The sequence below is a fragment of the Parus major genome, chromosome 1, assembly GCF_001522545.3.
Source record: "Parus major isolate Abel chromosome 1, Parus_major1.1, whole genome shotgun sequence".
NCBI classification, from domain to species: Eukaryota; Metazoa; Chordata; class Aves; order Passeriformes; family Paridae; genus Parus; species Parus major.
The window spans coordinates 34,495,822-34,517,957 of record NC_031768.1 but is presented as its reverse complement, the minus strand read 5'-3'; the positions used below and the strand labels follow the sequence as shown (position 1 = coordinate 34,517,957).

Here is a 22,136-nt window from a genome sequence, read left to right as displayed (position 1 = left end):
AAAAATCAAGGTGTAGGAAAGCCAAACAAAACAAAGCATTTTTTCAAGTGCCAGCTTTAGAAAAGCCAATGTTGTGAGCTGACTGATATAGAGAGACAAAGAAAACTTATTTTGAAAGAACAACCCAGATGGAAATGTCCTCACAAAACACTAGGCAGTAAGTCAAGTGATATTTCAGGAACACCAATGTCCTTTTCCTGTAGGCTAGGAAAGTGCATTAACCCACATGTCTAAAATTTTCAAGAATTTCCCTTGTGGCACACCCACACTATCTCCTTCTTTTACATGAAGAACACCCAATAAAATTGTTGTATGGCAAATAAAAGCTCTGAATAACACCAAGCACATGACAGAAGAATCAGCATGTTTTGTTTTAAACACAAGTTGTCCTTTCTAAATACAAAGTCTACAACAGTAAGCCATAGTCTGGCCTTGTTTAAAGATGAATAGTGCCACCAAAAATCTTACATTTCTTAACTTTCTTTACCCTAAAAATACTCGAGGCTATACCACAGTTAAATATGCGAAAAGAATTCCAGGTGAAGCTTGGTAGTTTTGTTTTTTTTTTCCTCAAGACACATTTTGACTTAGCAAACCTCAGTGCTGTGGCTCATGTCCACATGCAGCCCCTAACGCCCCTCAGACCTGCCTGTGAGCCCAGGACTTCAAAATGATGGCCATAAAAGCCCAGAATGCTGCCTGAAACACAGCACTGCATTCACATAAAAAATTGTCCCTTTTCATAGCCTGCTGGCAACAGCTGTGTGCTAGAAGCACTACAACACTACATTACCAGTAACTAGTTCAATTTTTTGTGTGTGAAGACAGGACACAAAAATTAGGGCAGGGCTTTTAACTTTATACTTTTCCATGAAATACAATAAACCAACTACTGTTTGCCAATTCAAGAGACCCTAAACATCATAATTATGTATATCTGTAGAAATAATTATTACTCTCAACTTTTAATTCTGCTCATCACGTAATGCTAATGTCTCAAAAGCAACAAAATAAAATTAAAAAAGAAATTAAAGTAACTAGTTATTCACAAGTAATATTCCCTGGCACAATGTAAACAACCTATAGCTCTTCATCTGATAAGCACATGACTTCATATGTCTTTTCCATTTCTTTTATTTCCATTACATTATTGTACTACAATTCTTTGCAAAACATTGTATAAGCCACACAGAGGACCACTGTACATATTAACAGTTTGAAATGTACTCAATCACATATTTGATTACATTTATATGCATATTTTTAAAAACCTTCAGTTACTGATTTCACATCAGTAATTTTTCTTACATAATCTAATCAGTGTACCAAATAAGCAGTTAATGTAAAAAGCAGAGCTGCATGAAGCATGAGTTCACATTGCTGACTACAGCTTTATTTAGTCATCAAAAGCTATTAGGATTGTATTAGCCACAATATTTATGAAGCAGAGGACTTTCTCAGCAGTGCACGAGGATCACTAAGAAAGAGGGATAATCAGAAGATCAAATGCCAGGTGAGTGAGGGTACACTGCAGCTGCTGTCATCTCCACACTGCTGCACTGGGCCACAGCACCAAGAGGTAGAACACACCCACCTGTGTGAAGGTCACCTACCCAGGAACACAGGCTATAGAGGGTGCCAAGGTCAGTCAGAGAGAGAACTGTTCTCAACTCCTCTGCTGCCCCTAAACACCTAACTTGACCTAGAAGATTGTATTTGACAGATACAACAATAGGATTCCCCATTTAAGAGTTTAAGGGTAAATGAGAACTAGATAAAATCAAAAATATTCTACAAAAGTGAAAGCAAATCCATTAATGTGAATATTAGGAAGTAATTCAAAGATACTCAAAAGTTGTTTTTTTTTTCTTCTTTCAAGGGACCTTTTGATTCTTTCATTCCTTTCCTGATTTGTGCACTTATTCCCTGCCCCACATTCTCATCCTTTTTGATGGAAGGGAAAAGAAATAAAAATTTCTTCTTCCCTCCTATCCTGCCATCCTTTTTTCCTGCTAGCATCTGTGTGTAACTGTAAATCATTGCTTTTAGACAGAATTCCCAAAATGTTTCATTAGGCATCTGTCTGCCAAAATTCGTGATGTATTTAAACCAAAATATTTCAAGTCCTGCAACATCACTGCAGAATTCTTATTCCAATATTGAGCTAGGTTACAAATAATTGTCAAATCTACTATTATATTAGCATAACTGTCATGACTCTTTATTTAACAGTTTTTTGCTTTGAAATACTTTGAAAGAAGTATTTTACTTGTTTGTTAAAACAAAGTCACTGAGATGAGTCAAGTACCCAAATAAAAAAATCATTCCCCCATAAGTGTCCTTAATATAATGCAGTCTCATCAGTAGATTTTCTTCTGGAATTATCCTCAGAGATTTATTAGTTCCCACACACAGCTATTGTTTAAGAGGTCTTCAAAGGGCCTGTTTACTAAAACAAGTACCAATTTTGTTTTCAGTTGCACTCAAATTGCCTTCAGTATGGGGCAGTAATGCTAAACCAAAGAAGGCCTTTTGCAGCTGCAGTTTGAAGTACTGTAAACAAATTTATAAAAAGCACCAGAAGGTTTACACCATGCAGTCAGCATTTCTTCTCCTGACCACACAACTCAGAATATGCAACTAAAGCTTACAATATTTAAAAAAGCATCAGTATCCTATGGCAACAATATAAAAGTTTAACATACATTATCACTCTGCTTTGAAGAGTTTTAAGCCACACTTTCTCACACTTGCTATGGAACAGAGCAGCTTCCTATAAGTAGGTAGAGCATCCACCAGTGATCTCAGATGAACTCTGAAGTTCTTCTAATTGTGTCTAAAATGTGTTTAAATTAAACAGTTTTATTGCAGACTCCTATGAAGTCAGCTTTTCATCACTTCTTTCCCAAATTGAAGCCTACATCACAATCACTCTTGAAATTTGTGTAAATTTGGTTTCAATAATAAGTTCTTTTTATTTAAATACTTTATAGCAACTTCTGGAAGTACTTTGGGAATAATATCAATTTGGGAGAAGTCCAACTTCCAAAACAATTTCAATTTCCAACATGTTTCCTACACATGACTGTTTCTGCAGAATGCAGATGGTGCACCAGGGAAGTGTGATAAATACATGAGAGTTCATACTCAGAAAGGTACCATTCATTATGCTTTAGAAGGCACTGTGTGAGTGCAATGAAGATGAGACACATGTAACAATAAAGTTGAGGCACATTTATCAGTTAAAAACCAAGATTCTGTATCTTTTAAGGTCCTCCAAGAATGTATAAGGATCCATAAGAACCTCTAACTGGTGTCAGCTAAACTGGTTAAGCCAAGTATTCATTAATTGAATTATAAAAAAATCTATCAAGATGGGCATAACAGTACACCCTGTCTTAGTGTAAAAATGCGTCCAATTTCTTTTTTATGTGTTCAAAAGCATCTTTCCCCATATAGTCCATGCGCCCTTCTTCCCATTTTCTCCGTTCATCTTCTGGAGTTGGTTTTGCTGGTTTGAAGTGAATAGACAGCTCTGAAACAGAATGTGCAACCTCATTCTGTGGGAAGAAAAAGAAGAGTGAGAAAACAGTAATTTGGCTGTTCTTATTTCAATATTGTCAAGTTAAACCTTAAATGATAAACTTCTGCACTGTACACTCCCAGTTAAAACAATAAAATAAACCATATTCAAACATTCATTCCTGTTTTAATAATGTGACCTTATTTTCCCATGGTTTTAGTACTTTCTATGACATCATTGAATATACCAGATCTTGGCATACTCAGCAACAATACGGTGAAAATATTAAAATACTGACTGGCTAGAGTAGAATATCTGCTACAATAAAGAATTTACAATTTATCTGTTTAAATCTTGTCTCCAACAGGCTTTCATATTAACATGCATTTCTAGAATTTTTGGTAATTTATTTTATTTGAACACCAGTGAGATCAGAATTATTTAGCAGATGTCAGACACCTAGTTCATTAAATTAATTCAAAAGATGGACACTATTCATTATACCAACAGCTGGTTCATTTTGAGTGACACTCCAAAATTGTAAATGCTGGTTCAAAGTCACATCATCATAGGTGCACAAATGCAAGACACATTATTAGTGATAATTTCTACCACATAAAAGAAAAACTGTGTCTGCAATTGACCAATGACAGCAAAAGGGGAACATCCCAACAATTATAATCTGTAATAAAGATGAGCTCCAAGGACTAATCAAGGCAGCCACTGAAAACCTGCTTTCATAGGAGAACACGTCATGTTATAAACAAAACTGAAATTGACTAGAACAGCTTTCTAGTGAAGCTCTCACTAATTCAAGGTAAAAACATTTCAGAATAGAATTTAATGGGCAGGAATCAATGTCTGAAACTGCCTAAATTCCCTGGAAAATCCATTACTGTGCCATTTTGGGGCAGATAAGGCACAGGATTGTGCAAGTCAAGGTAACCTATTTCAAACAGACAAAATGCAGTAAGGTGTGAAGATTCCTTTCTTTATCATTGGCAAGTTTTATCAACAGCTACCAAGACTTTATTGAGACTACCAAAATCATCATGTTTTTAGAAATTAAGAATTTTAGCTTGGGCCCAAACACCCCTGACTACACAGGAACAACAGGTTTTTTTTCTCAGTCTTAAGGTTTTTCACCACAGTGTTTCACAATCATACAAAAGCCCTCATGAGGAAAGTGGCTGTGTTGTGTACCTTACAAATCCTCAATGTCGAGTGTGCCCACATGTGCAAGTGCAAATAAATACAGTGCAAGATCACAAAGGAAAGCCTAGTCACTCAGGCTCCTCACATTCCCTTTCCACTTGCTTGGAAACATCACTTCAGCAGGTAAAAAAACCCACAACAAAACAAAACAGAACTAACAAACACAAAATACCCAAACAGCTTTGCTTGTGTTAATATTGGAGAACTAAAATTAATTAACAGCATGCACTGACTACTCAGGGGTTAGCACAGGAAAATAGATATTTAAAAACTCAAAGTTTTGAAAAGAAAACTATAAAGGGGTCACAACACAGTATTAAGTTAAGGAATTACACAGCTAAAAGATTAAGGAATTTATTTGCACATTGCATTAAAATTAGTTGAGCTTTCCCAAAGTTATGTTGGCAGCAAAGATGTACATGCAGTTATCAATAGATGTGCAATGCACAAAGCTACATGTACCATTTCTGAGGTTTCCTGAAATGCAGGTTGAAATACAGGTTGTTCTGAAGGTCTGTCAGGCTCAGAGAGGTGGACGTTAGAATCTCTTGGTTCGACTTCATACACAGGTTGCTAAAAATACAGCCACTGAGGTTTTATTAGGAGAATATTTTATCATAATTTCCTTTTCATGAGAATTTATACATTACAATAAAATCACTTTCAGTCTTGGGGTAGGGTAAAGCAATGCATGGGGAGAAAGCAAGGAAACACATTATCACCAAGGAGAAAATTCCTGTCACCCAGCTTTAGCTATCAAAAATGTCACTGAATCAAAGCTCCTACTATAATCAATCTAGGATAATTACCTCCAGAAGGCAGCTCATCTCATCCTAAAACAAGTTCAAAATACTGTCATTTTTCAGTGACTACACATCCAGCCTGAGATGCAAGCTTACAGTGGATTCCTACAATTCATGAGGCCAAACTTCAACAAGAAAAATCCCTTGCTCTCTCATTTTTATATGCATGAAATAAGAAGTATTCCAAAACAGAGGTAAAACATATTGCCAAAAAAATATTGTCCCAACTATTTGCTTTTGACAGACAACAAAACATAAATTAGTAGAAAGAGCTCATTCAAGAGTCTTTCCCCCCAAAACAATCCCACAAGACTATTGACACTGAGCAACAAAAGGTGGAGCAATGGTATTCTTAAGTAAGAAGGGAATCAGGCTATTACTTTCCAATTAATATGGTCTAATAAGCCAATCCTAGTAATCAAAATAGTAATAGAAATTTAAATTTTAGTGAAACTACTGTAGGTGAACGTTATGATTTTTTTACCCCAAACAAACATCTTGATAACGTGTCCCTCTTTACTTTGAGCCTTTCCAGTGAAGTCAGATGCATAAGGAACGCAAGAAAATACACTCTTTGCAAATAAATTGTTCTTAAGTTATGGAACTTCAGCCCCTTCACACTCAGAGGGGAAAGAGAAGAAGGGAGAGGAAAGAGGGGAATAGGGGAATACTTTACAGAGTAACTATAGTCTAAAAAAATGAAGGAAAGAACTTAAAAGTTGTCTTCATCGTTCTAGAGTGTAGTTCACAAATTACTATGCAGATGACATTAGAACACTATTTTTTTTTTCCCCCAGTTGTACCATGGGGTAGTATGGTTTATCACCCAATATGTAATGACATACACCTGCAGAGGCATTGTGCTATTCTGTCCAACTTAATTCTAGCATGAAATAAGGAGATTCAATGCAACAGAAACACACAAATACAAGAAAAATGACAAAAGAAGCAGAAAGACTGCAATATTCATTAGTGGATTTTTTCAACATTCTCCTTGTTGCTCAAGTCACAGAAATTTGTGGAACAGTTTGCTGGGTCAACACTTGTGGGAAAAAACTTTCTACAGAGGAATGATAGAAAGGATTCTAGTTTTAAATATATTAATTCACAAAAGTATTAATATTCAAAATATTACTTTGGTAGCAGATTTTTTAAATATCACATTTGATTAAGTACTTAACAACTTTGAATAAATAACCTCTTCCTAAAATGCAAAGCAAACTCTTTCAACTTCCAGACACATCATACATGCATTACTAGAGATTAAAGAAAATAAGTAGGCTTTAGATTATTTTTAATGCTAGTGAGAAAATTCAATAGCTACTGCTAAATTGAAGGTATGATCTTCCAGATCAGAAGTATAATGAAAGAATCTCCTTTGACTTTGTTACTGCATATAATAATACACAAGACACTCACAGCTTTGAAAGCGAGTTCCTCAGCTGAGCATGCTGTGGGATTTACTTCATTTGTCTGCTCTGGGAGCTCAGGCTTTTGCAGAGAACTGGCCATGTAAGAACTGACCTTCTTCAGGGTAACTTCAACTCCATTGAAAGCATGCTAATGAAAACAAGAACATCTTACCACTGAAATACAATTTTTCAGGACAGTAAAAACTCATTTACAATAGTTGCACTTCCTCCCAGAGCTTTCATCATTAAAAGAACATTTTAATACATGCAAAAAAAAGTATATGGTCCTAGATTCAGAGCATTCTGCAATTTAGGTTTTTGCTTTTTTTGCACTCATGAGTACACCAGCACCATGAAGTAAATCCAACAGGTATTTCTACCTTCATTTAGCATAGTTGAAATATTTCCTTAATACTCAATGACTTAAAATTAAAGCGTGTTAAAGTATAAGATCAAAAACTACCCATTCCTTCCTCTGCTTTCCAATTTGCCATGAGGTTAACAAGTTAAATTATTCTCAGAGGCTTTGATGGCAAATATTCAACTGATCTTATGGGACTATGCAATTAGTTAAATTATGCTAATAATTTAATATTACAAAACATTAAGAAAACATTTACATATGCATAAATAGGAACTAATTTGTCATGTCTGGGTACAAAATTTAAAATTGTACTTCTATACATTTCTTCATGCTACTGGTTTCTAAGAAATCATCTATTTACAAACAGATGGTTTTTATTCTGTTCATGAAAAGCACACATTGTTGCATTTCCTTTGAAGAAAAAAAAGCATAGAGTCAGTAAATGTCTGATGACATAGGAGTACTATACATAACATTTTAAATGCAATTAACACTGCTTTTGCAAACCTGATTTATTTGTTACGATGCCATAAAACAAGTTATAATGTAGTTCTGAAAAAAGTAAATTTTATTAGAGTTCAAGATCTAGTTTGATGGTCTATATCAATTTAGCTACAAGAAAAACAAAAGCTTGATTGTTTCCTGGACCAGATTGCCCCTTCTCTGACTAATTTTTATCATACTTTTGTATGCACATACATTACCATAAAAACTTTATCAACAAAGAAGATGGCTGCAGGATATCTTTGGACAGCAAATAGTACTAGAAATCCTTCCTAAATGGCTACTTTGGTACTAGCAATCAGTGCTACTACCAGCCAAAAGACCCTAAGTTTTCCCACACTTATTGGGATTGCATGGCAAGATTTTGGTAGCAGGGTGATTTCAGAAGTAGCTTCTGTGAGAAGCTGCTAGAAGCTTCCCCCAAACCCAATGGAGCCAATGTCTGCTGGCTCCAAAATGGACCTGTCACTGGCCAAGGCCAGCCCCATCGGTGATGGTGGTGGTGTCCTTAGGATAAGAGATTTAAGAAGGAGGAGGTGCTCCAGGTGCCAGAGCAGAGATACCCCTGCAGCCCATCATGCACCAGGATGTCCTCCTGTAGCCCATGGAGGTCCATGGTGGAGCATAGAACCAGCTGCAGCCCATGCTGGACCCCACACCACAGCAGGCTGATGCATGAAGGAGGCTCTGACCCCATGGGAAGCCCGTGATGGAGCAGGGTCCTGGCAGGGCCACTGGACCCATGAAGAGAGGAGCCTGGAGTGGAGCAGGTTTGCTGGCAGGACTTGTGACTCATGGGTGACCCACACTGGGACAGACTGCTCCTGAGGGACTGCATCTCACAGAAGGGAAGTCTGCACTGGAGCAGTTCATGAAGAACTGCAGCTCATGGGAAGGACTCATGTTGGAAAAGCCCATGGAGGACTGCCTCCCATGGGAGGGACTCCACACTTGGAGCAGGGAAAGAGTGTGAGAAACCCAACCCCTGAGGGAGAAGGAGTAGCAGAGACAACATGTAATGAACTGACCATAGTCCTCATTCCCCATCCCCATGTGCCATGTGGGGGAGGAGTCAGAGAAAACAGGGAGTAAAGCTGAACCCAGGAAGAAGTGAGGGATGGAGACAGGTGTTCGAAATTTGTATTTATTGCTCGTTACTCTATTTTAATCTGATTGGTTATAAATTTGATTAATTTCCTTAAGTTCAGCCTGTTTCACCACTGATGGTACCTGGTGAGAGATCTCTCCTTTATCCAGACCCATGAGCCTTTCCTTACATTTTCTTTCCCCTGTCCAGCTTAGGAGGAGAGCAATAGAGTGTCTGTGGTGGTGCTTAAAGTCCAGCCAGAGTCAGCTCACCACATCATATAATTTCTTCCTCTAGCAATTTTCAGAATGTTTGGTTTTGATTCCAATATATTCCCACTAACTCCTTATCAGTTACCTTGCATTCCTCAGATTCTGATTCTTCCATCTTTTGAACACCTTTTTCCAACAAAGGCAATATACTGGCACTGTAGATATTCCACCAGAGGGCAAGAAACGACAGTTGGTGAAAAGATCCAGAGGTGGAGCCATCCTGCATAACTCTCTTTGTTTGAAGGTTGTATCTGTAGTTCCAGGGCTTTGTTGCTCCCATGAAGTGAACAACTTTGGCATCTCTACCAAAACTGTAGAGATCAAACATACAGGTCTTTTTTATTTTTTTAGCTTACATAAACTCCTAGAAGGAACATGATTACTCACAGGTGAGGGAATTTAATATTTTGCAACGGCTAAGCATTTGACATGATATATATTTATTTCCTTTTTTTCTGTCTTCCTGGCTTAATTAATCTTTTTTAACATACAGAAAACAAAAAGCTGCATTGCCATTTACTTCCAGCTGCTGATTCTAGTAGAAAAGTTCATGAAGGCTTATGCAGTACTATTTCCAGTCCTCCTTCATTCTCTATTCACTAACAAATACATATCACTTCAAATATTTAATCACCAAAATTGGGTATTACTGATTCCACATTAAAAATTATTAATAAATACATTGGCCTAAGTTCATCTTCCAATGAGAGTGTATTGTGCAACTGGAACAGAAATTCATGACACCCTAAATCCTACTTGCCTTTTACCTGAAAAGTTTCTCAACTGCATTGTCTGGAATCATATAATTAGTAGGACAAATTTCATGTCATAGAAGAACCTAGGGAATGGATCAAAAACATTTAAGCAACACCAACTGCTTCTCTAAGAAATTACTTGAGAACAAAGGAACGAGTTTAAAGGTAAACCTCTCAGAACCTAATGCCAAAGTAATTACATTTTGTCAAAAATGAAAGAAGCTTCTTGGAAAGAGCATAAAAGACAGTGTAGCCAGCTCTGAGACTCTCCCTGTGTCCAGACATTCACATTAAATTTAAGCTTCTATTGCATGGTTTCTACAGAAGATCATTTGTGATACTGTAATTCATAGTCAACAAAATATGCCATTATTATTCTCTGACAAAAAGGATGTTTGTTAACAAATTACAGAGGTTTACAGAAGTGTGGTTACTTACTGAGTGAAAGCAGGAACATAGGTGTATACAGAGCTGCTGCTTAAGTTATAGAGGAAAGGCAAGTGTTTGCCAATATCTGCTGTTGCCCAGTTGCTGAAGAAGCTGTTCAACAAGCCTTGATCACCTCCTAAAGAATACATAAGAGAGGATTACCAAAACATGTGTACACTCAAATTTGTATCAAAATTTCACATCCAAGGATGGGAGTGAGATTGAGGACCGAGATTGGTGTGTTCATGGGACTCCAAATTGGACTTGAAAATATGTCCATATGAGCATGTACAAGTGAATAATACCTGATTCACTCTGGTGCAAGTTCAGTGCAAATGAAGTCCTAATGTAATATAAGGAGAAAGGAATAGTGTTTGGTCTCCCTCAGAGCAGAAGACTGAAGATCAGCTGTATTTCTCTCTCCTAAGCCAGACAGCAAAATTAAAACTTATGGAGCAAGACTCAGACACAATGTCCCTTCACTGCCCTTTTCTGGGAAGCACAGTCAACAGGTCTTAAATACAGTCTAAGAGACAAATTTCTGCACCTTGAATTCTTACACATAAAGCCCAGAGAACTCCTGCCTTCCTCTATTCTGCCTGATAGCACGGAAACTGTCTTGCACTTCATCCCTTTCACCCTTCTCCTTACCATCAAAGCTGCCATGTTCAGCAGCAAACTGGAGCAGCAGGTTGTAAGTCTTCAAGGAGGGCCGGAACACAAATACACCGCTATTGAAACAGTCAGGCCAGCCAGAATCAGGAGCTGCAGAAAACTCTTCCCGATCAAACAACTCATCAACATTGCAAAGTACCTTAATGGAGAGTAGGAAAAGAGAAAAAAACTCTTAAATGTTTGTCTAGAACAAGCATTGTCAAATTACCAATGGAGTAAATTGATAGTTTGGCCGAGTGTATGACTTTCAGAGCATAAAAGCAGTGCCACTGTAAAATATGTTAGGGGTCAGAACCTCTATTTTTAATATAATAAGGCAACATTAATTGTGATCCTCCATGATTTTTTTGATAAAATGCAGAGCCTGTGAAATGATTTCATGAACCTTGGAGATCATCCAAGGTCCCTTTAAATACTATACCATGAAAACACACAATTTCCTTCTTTCTTAACTCACCTATCCATAGTCCATTATTTTTGATAATTATAAAAGAACTGAATGAAACTTTGGAATCTAAATCATTTTAGTAAGTAACAGACTGATTAAAGGGTAGTAGAAAAACTGTCTCTTGCTGTCAATTTTCTAACTAACTTTTCTTTTTTTCTTTCAAGCTTCACAAGGAAGTGGGAAAATCAATCAGGTTAAGGTACAGAGAAAGTTTGTGGAAAGACAGCTGTGCAGTCACTACAAGTCAGGACCCCACCTACAACTGAGCCACTATGAAAATCAGAAGAAAATTTTTTAGACATTAAATTATTTAATTGAATTTTTAAAAAGGACAAAATTTGCCTTCTTCCTTTAGCATTAATGTAAAGGAAGAAATAAAACTTCCTTGTTAAGAAGAATAACTTAATTTGGTTTCTAATTCAAATACAATCCTATTAACTTAAGATGCACCCCAGTCTTTCAAAGTGAGTCATGAAAGCTCAAGAGAAGGCTGACATGATTGTCCCAGCCAAAATTATGACCATTTTTATCTCTCTACATCTAAAAACTTTAAAAGAAGTATTGTCTGGGATTTTTTTTTTCTCTTTTAAAACCATCCTGCCTTCCTGACCAGAATAATTCCATATAAAAGCATGTGAGAGAGATCTATTTTAAACTTCTGTCAGAAGACACAGTGCATAGACTGAGTCTGTGATCTCTTTTTGGGGAAGTCCTGAGGCTACTTTCCAAACTGAATTTATTTTTATGCAGCCAGCACAACTGTTAGAATTGCTGAAATGTGCCAGGATGGAGGTCCTGTGACCTGGTGACCACCAGTAAATTGGGTGACTTCACAGGCCAGTAGGCTGCCTGACAAGGAAGCATCCCACAACCAGACACAAATGTTTCATTGGCACCCACTCTACTCACCAAAGTGTCTGCATCCATGAAGACACATTTGCTGTAATGAGTAAGAGTCCAACAACGAAGTTTAGTGAAGGTTACACCCAGTTCTGGCCTCTGCATCAGAGCCAGATGGACTGAGTCAGCGCTGTCAAGCACATCCACCTCAATCACTTCATCAAATACACTGCTGAGGACTGACCTACCAGAGCAAGCAGTGGAGAGAAAGAGGGGAATTTAGACACGTTCATCAGAGTATGCTTCAGGCCTGAAAACAGTGACACACATCATGACATTAATTATGACAATAGCCAAAAGCTAGATTGATTGGTTAGAGTAAGAAGACAGAAGCAAAAAGTCTTTGCAAACAGCCTACTGAAGAGGCAGCTATCACTTAGGCCATAAAACATTGTTTCTTCTGCTATGGGCGCCAGCACATCTCAAAAGTGACAGCTGCTGTTTGAAGGAAAAAAAAATCCTTATTTTAGTCACTTCTCTCCTATAGAAACACCTATAGAAAATTAAAGCAGCTTTCATCCTGCACAACTGATTCCAAAGAACAGCACCATACTGTGTTCCCTCTGCATTTTACAGGATGAGTGTAGTGGTTTAGATTCGCTAATTTGAGTTTCTTGGCTAATGCACTAAATAATGTGGTGGGTTTTAGCACTGCTTAAAATCACCAGGGCACTTACTTATTTTTTTCTGTGAGATATGGATTAAGGGAAGGGCAAACAGACTTAAAATTTATAAGGTATAAATAAACTATATTAAAAGGATTACAAGAATAAGAAACATCAGAATAAAACTTTTAGAATACTTTTCCTCCCCCTGCTTAGACATGCACTGCCAGCACACTCATTTGTATTTATTGTGCCCAAGTAAACACTGCTTCAAAACTGCACCTTTTATAAGGTACATATATACTTTCTCACCATATATAGTTCCTCACTACTATGTAGCATCTCAAATGAGACTTTCAGCTAAACATTTTTTTCCTATGCATGTATTTTATGAGAATTCTATAGGTAATACCAAAGTAGACAATTTTTCTTCAAGAAGCAAGACAAAAAAAGCCTTTAAAACACAGCTTATTTACTTACACTACATATTATAATCAAAGTCCTCAATGTCTCACAAACACAGACAAAGAAAACCTGTGCTGTTTGAAATCTGGATTTCAGGATCATTAGCTTTTGCCCGATTGATCTTCAAGGAACAGGAATTAACTGGCAAAGAACTAAGTGAAGTACAGATTATTAGAAGTTTATTTCAGTGAACTACATTTTTTTTAAATGTTATCCTTGATTTAAAATACATAATTTAAATCCTTTTCTTCCCACTGAATGGACATGAAAAGAATTACAAACTTATTATCAACCCATGCATCAGATGGATACAGTATTCCCTTCAGAAAGGTTACAGTGTTCTGACAATGCCCATATTTCAAAATTCTTTAAAAACAGATTGTTGTGCATTCAGTCATAGCAAAAATGTGAAAATATATTTATTGAGCCAGATGCATTGCAAATAAATTCACATAGCATGCAGAAAACAGGAGCTTGCACACTTCCTAAGACACAGCAGAATTAAGAGTTTAAGTTGCTATGGCATGGAATGTGCCTTTTAACAAGTGTCACAGTCCTCCAGATAACAGGGCTTGAGTTCAGACTTAATAACATTTCTGTAAAAGCTATTCTGCAGTGCTTGTAAAATCACAGCACAAACTGCAAAGTGATTTATACAAAAAAGCAAAAAGAAACTAAATTCTTATCATGATAGCTGCGCACCAACATTTTAAGAATGTGAGTCATGTGAAACAGAGGTTTATGGAGAGTTCTGACATCACAGGTGGTTATGTAATTTGCTCTAAGAGAGAAAACAGTGGGGAAGAAACAACAGTAGTGCAAGACACTAAAACCTTAGTTCCAAATTTTCAGGTTAAGTTCTCTATTATAAGAAAAATTCCAGGCACAAGCTCTACTTCTGCAAGCTAATTCTTAATAGGCTTAGGAGCTTATAACAGATGTTATTTGAAATCACTATCCAAGAGAGATGTTCTAGGCATAATGCTGTGAAATTCACAGAAACCTATTAAAATCTTTCATGCCGTTGCTTATTTTTACACTAAAGAATTTCCATTTAAACCTCCAGATACACATTAATACTTACCTCATCCCAATGGAAACCTCTGGAGTAATTAGAACTGCCAATTTTCTGGATGTCTTATGGTTCCTCAATGACTGTCCGAGAACGAGAGCACCTTGAGAGTACACATCATCAGTTGCAAGGGTCACAAAGGCTTGATCTGTTACTGCAAAAAAATATTTAGAAGAGTCACTTCACAGCTTTAACAAACCCTTTTAGCAGGCTCCCTCCTCTTCCAGATAAACAACAATCTGTGGCTTATAACAACCTGCAGTTCCTGTGATCAGTTCTTTTCTCTCACAGACTCCCCCCAGAAGCCACACTGAATAGAAAATCCAGTGAATGTGAGCACAGAATGTGTGTTTCTGATTTTTATTATTTTTATTTGCCTGATTTACACAATGGCAGGTATAAAGTTTTTTCACTAGCCTTAAACAGATAATTGCTTTTTCAGGTCTTATTGCCTAAACACGATGTCAGTCAAAAAAAGTTGATCTGTACATATTTAGATTTTATATTTAATGAACATAGTATAATACAGCCAATAAGGAAAATGGTCTTGTTTATACAGTGCAGAAAGCTAAGGAACAAGATGTTGAGTATTAGTCAGAAATATTCTTTCCATAGCACTGAATCAACCCAACATTATTTTTGCTCTGCCTTCTTTGTACTGGGGTACCTGGTGCTGGCTGAACAAGTGCAGAGAAATCCCTATCAAGATCAGTACATCTCCCAGAAGCTGAGAATTCCTACCTCAAGCAATTTCAGGGAATTTAGGAGTGTTCCTTATTGTCAGGAAACACATGAGAAGACAAGTTACAATAGAAAACAAAGCAACCTACATTCCTGCACAACAGGAGAAAATGTATCTTGTAGAGACTCCAGGCCAGTGGCATGGTCACAAGGGGCTGCTTCTTCAGCTCTGCCCTGTGACAGGACCACCACTATCAGAGCTCCCCTGGGGAGAACCTGAAACTCATCAAGGTGAACAGCCCCCTCAGAGCAGAAGGGTGATACACTCTAGTCTGCAAAATTAACCAGAACAAGATGAGCAGGTCACACAGAATGAAGGGAATTCCACTGACCTCTACAGAACTTCAATAAACACTTGTGTTGAAATACTTCTTCAGAGCAACCATCATCTTAATGGACAGGCAATTGCATTAAATAAATTAAAACAACCGAACAATACCAACATAAACAACCTGTCGTACAGTTTCCAGGGTCTCTGAGAAACACTAGGAAAGAATCTCACAGAACTAGTTGCAGAGAACTCAACAAATGACTTCATGGCTGCCTCAGCCAGAGGCTGCCAAGATGAATGAGTTCTAATCCTCAACTGTACCGTAAAGTATGGTTGATGCCCATGATAAGCTAACAGATATTAAGTATTTTTATCTTTCACATCCTCCAAATCCAGACCAAAACACAGACCCACCGGTGTGCTGCCTTTTCCCCCCTACTTTTTGCCCTCTTTCACTCATGTTCAGCCAGCCAGCTTCATCTCAAGAGCATATACCTTACATTTGCTGACATTGCCACACATCCCTGCACCTAAGAAGAATCCCAGTAAGTGTCAAACTTGGCCAAAAAAACCCCCAAAATCATCCACCCAAACTTAAAATAGTTTGCATTGCCCACAGCTGAGCAAATTCCAGTAACATTTCCAGACAAAGCAAATGAAGAATTGAACTTTCAAATCTCCCATTATAATAACAGCTCAAGCAAGTTTCGGGTGTTCCAAAAATCAGTGAATAAGGAGTTGCATTAAAACAACAGACATGAAGTAAACTGCTGCTACTGCAGTTTTCCAGAAGGTTAAAGGAATAAATACAAGCATCCCTAAAAAACAATGCAAACCAGAAAACCACTGAAGGCTATTTCAGCAATAAAATTACTCTGAAAAGACACAAAAAGTCAGGAAAGCAAAGCAGTTTTATGTTAGGCAACAAACATCTTCAGCAAGAGAAAGGTAATAAAAGAACTACTGAGAGGAATATCAGAGTTTGGTTAATATAAAAAACAAATTGTGAAAAGAGTGGGAGTTCCTATCTTAAAATACTGAACACAATATTCACACGACTTTCACAAATTCTTTTGGCTACAGAAGCTGAATCTTTACTTAAGTAATACATAGAAAAGTACACAAACTACTCATTAAATGCTTCAGCAAGCTGGTATGGAAAATTACCACATCCTCCAAATGCTTTCGTGCCCTGCACCCCTGTGGTCATAACCACAAGGAAGCAAACTGGTAAAAAGTTGCTGCTTCTAAGAAACTCTTGCTGATACCTCACAAAGAACAGAAACTGTCTGTTTTGAGAATCAGATGTGGGATACATCTTATGGCTTTCTTAATACAGTGAATCATCATAGAGATAATTAAATAGATAATCAAACTATTGATTAAAAATATTTAATGTTAAAATACTTCTGGCACAAAGAGAGAAGCAAATCCTTGTGATTTTAAAATCAAACAGGGGCATCCCTAATTTATTAAGGATCCATAGAGAGTTTAAAACAAAGACATTTTATCATTACTTTTTCTTTCATCTAATCCTTGCTTTCAAGAAAGGAGTGTTATTTGACTTGTCTTGTTTATAAATTTTTTTGAAATATAGCCTATAAGTAAAATTTTTATTTTTATAACTGAAAGTAAGGATCAGGTTTTTATATACATTTTTGGAAGTAAATGGTTTACCTGAAAGTTTCCATTTAGCCAAAATCAAGGACAACACATTAAATCTACTCTACACAGAATTTCACTTATTGACTTTAAAAGAGCAAATCATCTTTAAGTTTGATAGCCAGAGGTGTAGATATTTAAATTCATTGCAACTGGGTATTTTTTTTGTTTGGTTGGTTTTTTTGGGGTTTTTTTACGTGTCAAGGAGACAATTAAGCATAACTTTAATTCTTGAATGACTGAATGACAATATATATATTTTTATGGACAACACCTATTGTTAGGGGAATTAAGTTTTCGAGCAAATTGTTTTCAAGCTGTGGACACTTATGGCTAATACAATACCACTGGCTATCAGTGAACTATGAGAAAAGAAAGTGTATGATTAGAATCCCATTAAAACCCTGTCATATGAATTTATAAATCTGCTCATTTCTCTTGTCTGGATTACCACAAATCACATGATAATGCAAGTAAAGAAACCATTCACACCAGTAGTGGCTCCTCAGTTTTATTACCTAACAATATTTTCTTAGAACAAAACAAGGATCTTCAAGGAATTAACTTGTTGAGTTATTCTAGAACCTGCTCTGCAGCTACACAGAAAAGGCAGCAAAAGTAATGTGAATCACCACAGTCAGGGTGATCTTATGTGGAACTTGTTACAGCTTTTTTAGACAAGATCATCAACTTTTTATGCTACTTACTCATAGAAGTAGTACTTCTGACACTGCCAGAAGCAAAATTCTTCGACAGGCGTGAAAACTAATTCTAGGGCACCTAAAAGCTTTATTTAGAATATGAACAGAGCAAACAGACAGGGTGGTGCTCACTTTCATGTTCAAAGAGAAAAAGAGAATTAAAAAACACCAGGTACCCATTTTTAGAATCAGGAGTGACTGACAATAACAAGCTCTGAGTGACCCAAGTGCACCTTCCAACTTCAAGACAAGTTTAAGTAGGTTAGGGAGGGTTTTTTTCATAATCCATTAGATATAGCTTTTAAATAATATTTTTTATTTCTTCTGATAGACAGGGGAAGGATAAATGTAATGCAGCTGTAGCTCCTAATGTAACAATTCAAATTTGCCAGGCTGCCTACTGCAAAATGGCAATGTATCAGACACTCCTGTTATGATTTTTCTGTAAGAACATTCTAAGCAGCACATTGTGTCATCTTATGCATAAAAATAAGAACAGATAAATCAATAGCTAAAAGCCTCCAACAGTCTGGTTAAATCCCCAGTGCCTACTGCCATTCATACTAATCAACATTATACAACTGCTTTCTTAAATTCCTCCCTGATACTATCTGTTACTCTTTTGTCATCTCCCCGCTTCTACTCCAGAGACAATCTGCAGGACGAGCAGGCTGCAACCTGGACAGCACTGAGCCAAAGCACCTCTCTGAAATCCCAAGTGACAGTGACACAGCTCCAAATCACAGCACGTTTCCTGACAACAATTCTATTACTCTGTCTCCCACACGAAGGGCTCTGTGGATCTTCCCCCAGCAGCACCCCGTGAAGGTGTGTTAGACTCCCAAAAAGAGAACACAACCTGCAGGCTTCTCACTTCTCTGGTCTAGCACAGCCATATCCTGGAACAGAAAGCTCTGCTCCTCCTGACACCCACAACTTCATAAACACTCAAGAAGTATTTTGTTCTAAGTATATAAAATGAACAATAGTATCAGACAATAACCTGAGTCAGATTCCTATCAAAAATTATTATGCAAGTTTCCAGCTAAGAGGCAGTTCTCTCCTAAGTAAACAAATGACAGCTGGCAGTTTTAATTCCTATGCTTTCTTAGGTCCAATAATAGAAACATTGATGTTACTAATGAAGTTAAACTTTACACAGACCTTTTTATAACAGAATTTAAATTGACAATGAATGGCATACAGTATTTCTCTTGGCCTAATGAAGTTCTGTCTCATCCAAAATCATATTCTTTCTCACCTTTTATTAAAATTATACTGAATTTTAGTAGGCAAAATTACTGCTGTTGTGTTGGAAGAGCACTTGACTCTAGCTCTTTGTAGCTTTTATTATATGCCTTTCAGTTAAAAACTGTTACACTCTGCTTCAAGATTCTACAATGTTATTCAACAGTTGGTAAATGATCCTCATGAAAACTCAAATGCAACAATATCTTAAGATGCAAACAAGCATAGCACCCAAAACTAGTCCCAAAACAGTAATATACTGGTTTGAAAATTAGTAATAATTGGTAATAATTATTAGAAATAATTGCTTAGGCAATCCAGAGGCAGCACAGGGAACTTTATGATACGTATCAAGTCAGATGTTTCTATTCTTTCCACACCTTCCTTTCAATCAAAAGAAAAAACACAACAAAAATCAAACAAAAAACCCAAACTTAAAAACTCCATTCAACCAAACAAAACCACAGTGCTTTTTTTTGCAGATTCATTTTCTGCATCTTCCCAGTGCTGAAGTGCCACGTACATGAATTCAAACCTGGCAATCAACAGTCCAGATGACTGACACCCTTCAAATGGTTCAATAAACCAAGATTTGTGGGAGGTGGTCCTCTCAAAACCGAGAAGAAAGGAAAAAAGTTGAGTATGTTCAAGAACCAGAACAGCACCTGCACCTACCCCGTGTGATTACCCCAAAACCAAGTAACTCATGGCTTTAAGGATAAGTGATCAAGACCAATACCACTGCTGTGTAAGGAGAGGCACGAGAAAAGTTTCTCTGAATCTGCCTTAGACTGAGGTAGCCATCCCCAGCCCGTCACCCTGGGGAGCCACCAGGGAAACATGCAGAGACCTGAGCAGGCCAAGCTGGACATACAAGAAGAGTACGTCAATGAGTTCACCTATTTCACCCCATCACCCAGACAGTTAAAATCCTCCTCTGGAGCTGCTCGTGACAGCACAGCTCTCTGCTGATCAGAAAACAGCAGAGACCCTCCGGCATGTAAGAAGAGCATGTAAGAAGGGCACCGGCATGTAAGAAGGGCAAGAGCCCTGTGGGGGCTGCAGGCCGCGCTGCCCATCGCGGTCAGCCCCGAGAGGCTGCTGCAGGCCGGCCGGGCGCGGTGCTGGCTGCTGGGGGTACTCACCGGACATGCTGTGCCGCCGGGGCCCGGCCGGGCAGGGCTCGCCGCCTCACCTGCGAGCGGGGGGGCCGCTGACCGAGCGATGGGATTAGCCTCCTTCCTGCTGGAGCGGCAGGTGAGCTACATCCGCAGGGACTCCTGCGCAGCAGCAGCAGAGAACAGGCATTAGCGGCGGAGACCATGGCGGGGGGGCGGCACGACCCACCCCGCCCCCGCTGTGGGCTTTACTGTCAGGAGGGCACACTCCTGCCGCCCGCTCCCGGGGCTCCACGGCCCCGAGCTCGGCCCGACCCCGCTCCCGGGGCTGCACGGCCCGGAGCTCGGCCCGGCCCCGAGCTCGGCCCGGCCCCGCAGCCCGACCCGGCCCCGCAGCCCGACCCGGCCCCGCAGCCCGACCCGGCCCGCGCACCTGCCCAGCGCCGGGCGCGGCTCCTCCAGCGCTCCCGCTCCATTGGCACAGCCCGGGATGGGAGAAACCCTCGCTCCCTTTCCTCCTGTTCCCTCCCGTCCCTTTCCGCCCCCTGCGCGATGCTCTGGGCGCCCGCCGAGTCTCAGCCGCTGCCACAAAGGCTCCTCGCCCCGCAGGTCCCGAGAGGAAGAGACACGGGCTGGGGACGCTCCGCAGCGCAGCGCCCAGAGATAAACACCGACCTCTGAGATGGTGAAGGCGGCAGAGCTTGGACAAAGGAGCATGAAGAGGGTGATTCCAGAGTGGTATGTGGTCACCCAGGTACACGGGGGGCACCGTAATTCAGGGAGTCTACTCCAAACTCCCTGCGGCCTTCGTATCCCCTGCGGATACACACGGTCTGATAACTTGTCACCCAGATAAGCAAGTAGATGTTTTCAGTGTCAGGAAACTTGTGCTATTCAGAAGGCTGTAAATATTTTCACAAGTGCATAAATAAATGCACACCTGCTTGCACAGCATGTTTTTGCCTCTGGCTTAGAAGTCATATAATTGTGACGTAATTCAGCCATACAGTGTCTCTGCAAGGTAATTTTAGGCCAATGTGGTTCAGCCAAGGCATTTTTGTGTCAAAATGTGCTGTGAACATCAGTGTCTATGTAGCAGAGTTCAACTTTCAGGTAGTGTGCTGCTGAAAAAAAATGCCCAGTGGTAACACTCAACTATTTAAAACTTTATTTCCAAGAATTTGAAGAGATCTCTGTTGCCATTCCAAGCTGAAGCTTTTGTTCTCTCACTCCCTGGGAGAATCCTAAAGGTCCACTGGAGAAGAAGGTGTCATTGTTCTGTAGTCATGGTGAGGTGTTTAAAGGAAGGAAGGATGGGCATACACACACAGGAAATGAATATTTATTTATCCCAGAGAAACAAAATTCTCAGGGATCTGTGTTGGCTTATGTAGACAAGTCAATGAGACAACATGCCTATCACCACCATGATTGCTGTTGTAGATAATTTTACTGGCAGATCTATTTCAGCTGGGGGACTTGGTGACTAAAAAAAAGCATTTTCTTAGTAATAAAAGTGATGTCTACATTTAGATGATAATCTATTTTACTTGTGTGCCAGCAACCTTTTTTTACAGTATAGAGTAGATTATAAGTATCAGAGCCATAACACAATCTAGAGTTCTGATGTTCTAACAGCCAGTTAATATTCCTTCCTACCTTCCCATCCAAATTTAAATACACTAGAGCTCCCTTACATAACCCCTCAATTACCTGAAATAATAACAATAGAGATAGTTACTACAATAATTATAAATTTGTTTTTATCATCATCATCATTCTAGTTAAAAGGGATATTAACATCTAAAAGTCTACCTTGCACACTGGTATATTGATATATTGGATATATGCTGACAAATTAGACCA

The 22,136-nt window shown here is 38.6% G+C and overlaps 1 protein-coding gene across 2 annotated transcripts; it reads right to left on the bottom strand.

Moving 5' to 3' along the window:
* Positions 1-1,118: 1,118 nt before the first annotated feature.
* On the bottom strand, positions 1,119-20,812 carry GYG2 (glycogenin 2). 2 transcript variants are annotated; one of them, XM_033513823.1, is made up of 10 exons: positions 20,704-20,812; positions 20,298-20,432; positions 14,542-14,683; positions 12,397-12,571; positions 11,016-11,178; positions 10,374-10,500; positions 9,266-9,491; positions 6,961-7,101; positions 5,201-5,311; positions 1,119-3,560 (listed from the first exon to the last, which is right to left on the bottom strand). In XM_033513823.1, exons 2-10 carry the CDS (start codon positions 20,302-20,304, stop codon positions 3,399-3,401), a joined length of 1,254 nt encoding a protein of 417 aa, XP_033369714.1. In that variant the 5' UTR covers positions 20,305-20,432; positions 20,704-20,812; the 3' UTR covers positions 1,119-3,398. The 2 variants fall into 2 exon arrangements, with proteins under 2 accessions (XP_033369714.1, XP_015499747.1); XM_015644261.3 differs by lacking the exon at positions 20,704-20,812 and having other exon boundaries at positions 20,298-20,623.
* Positions 20,813-22,136: the final 1,324 nt, after the last annotated feature.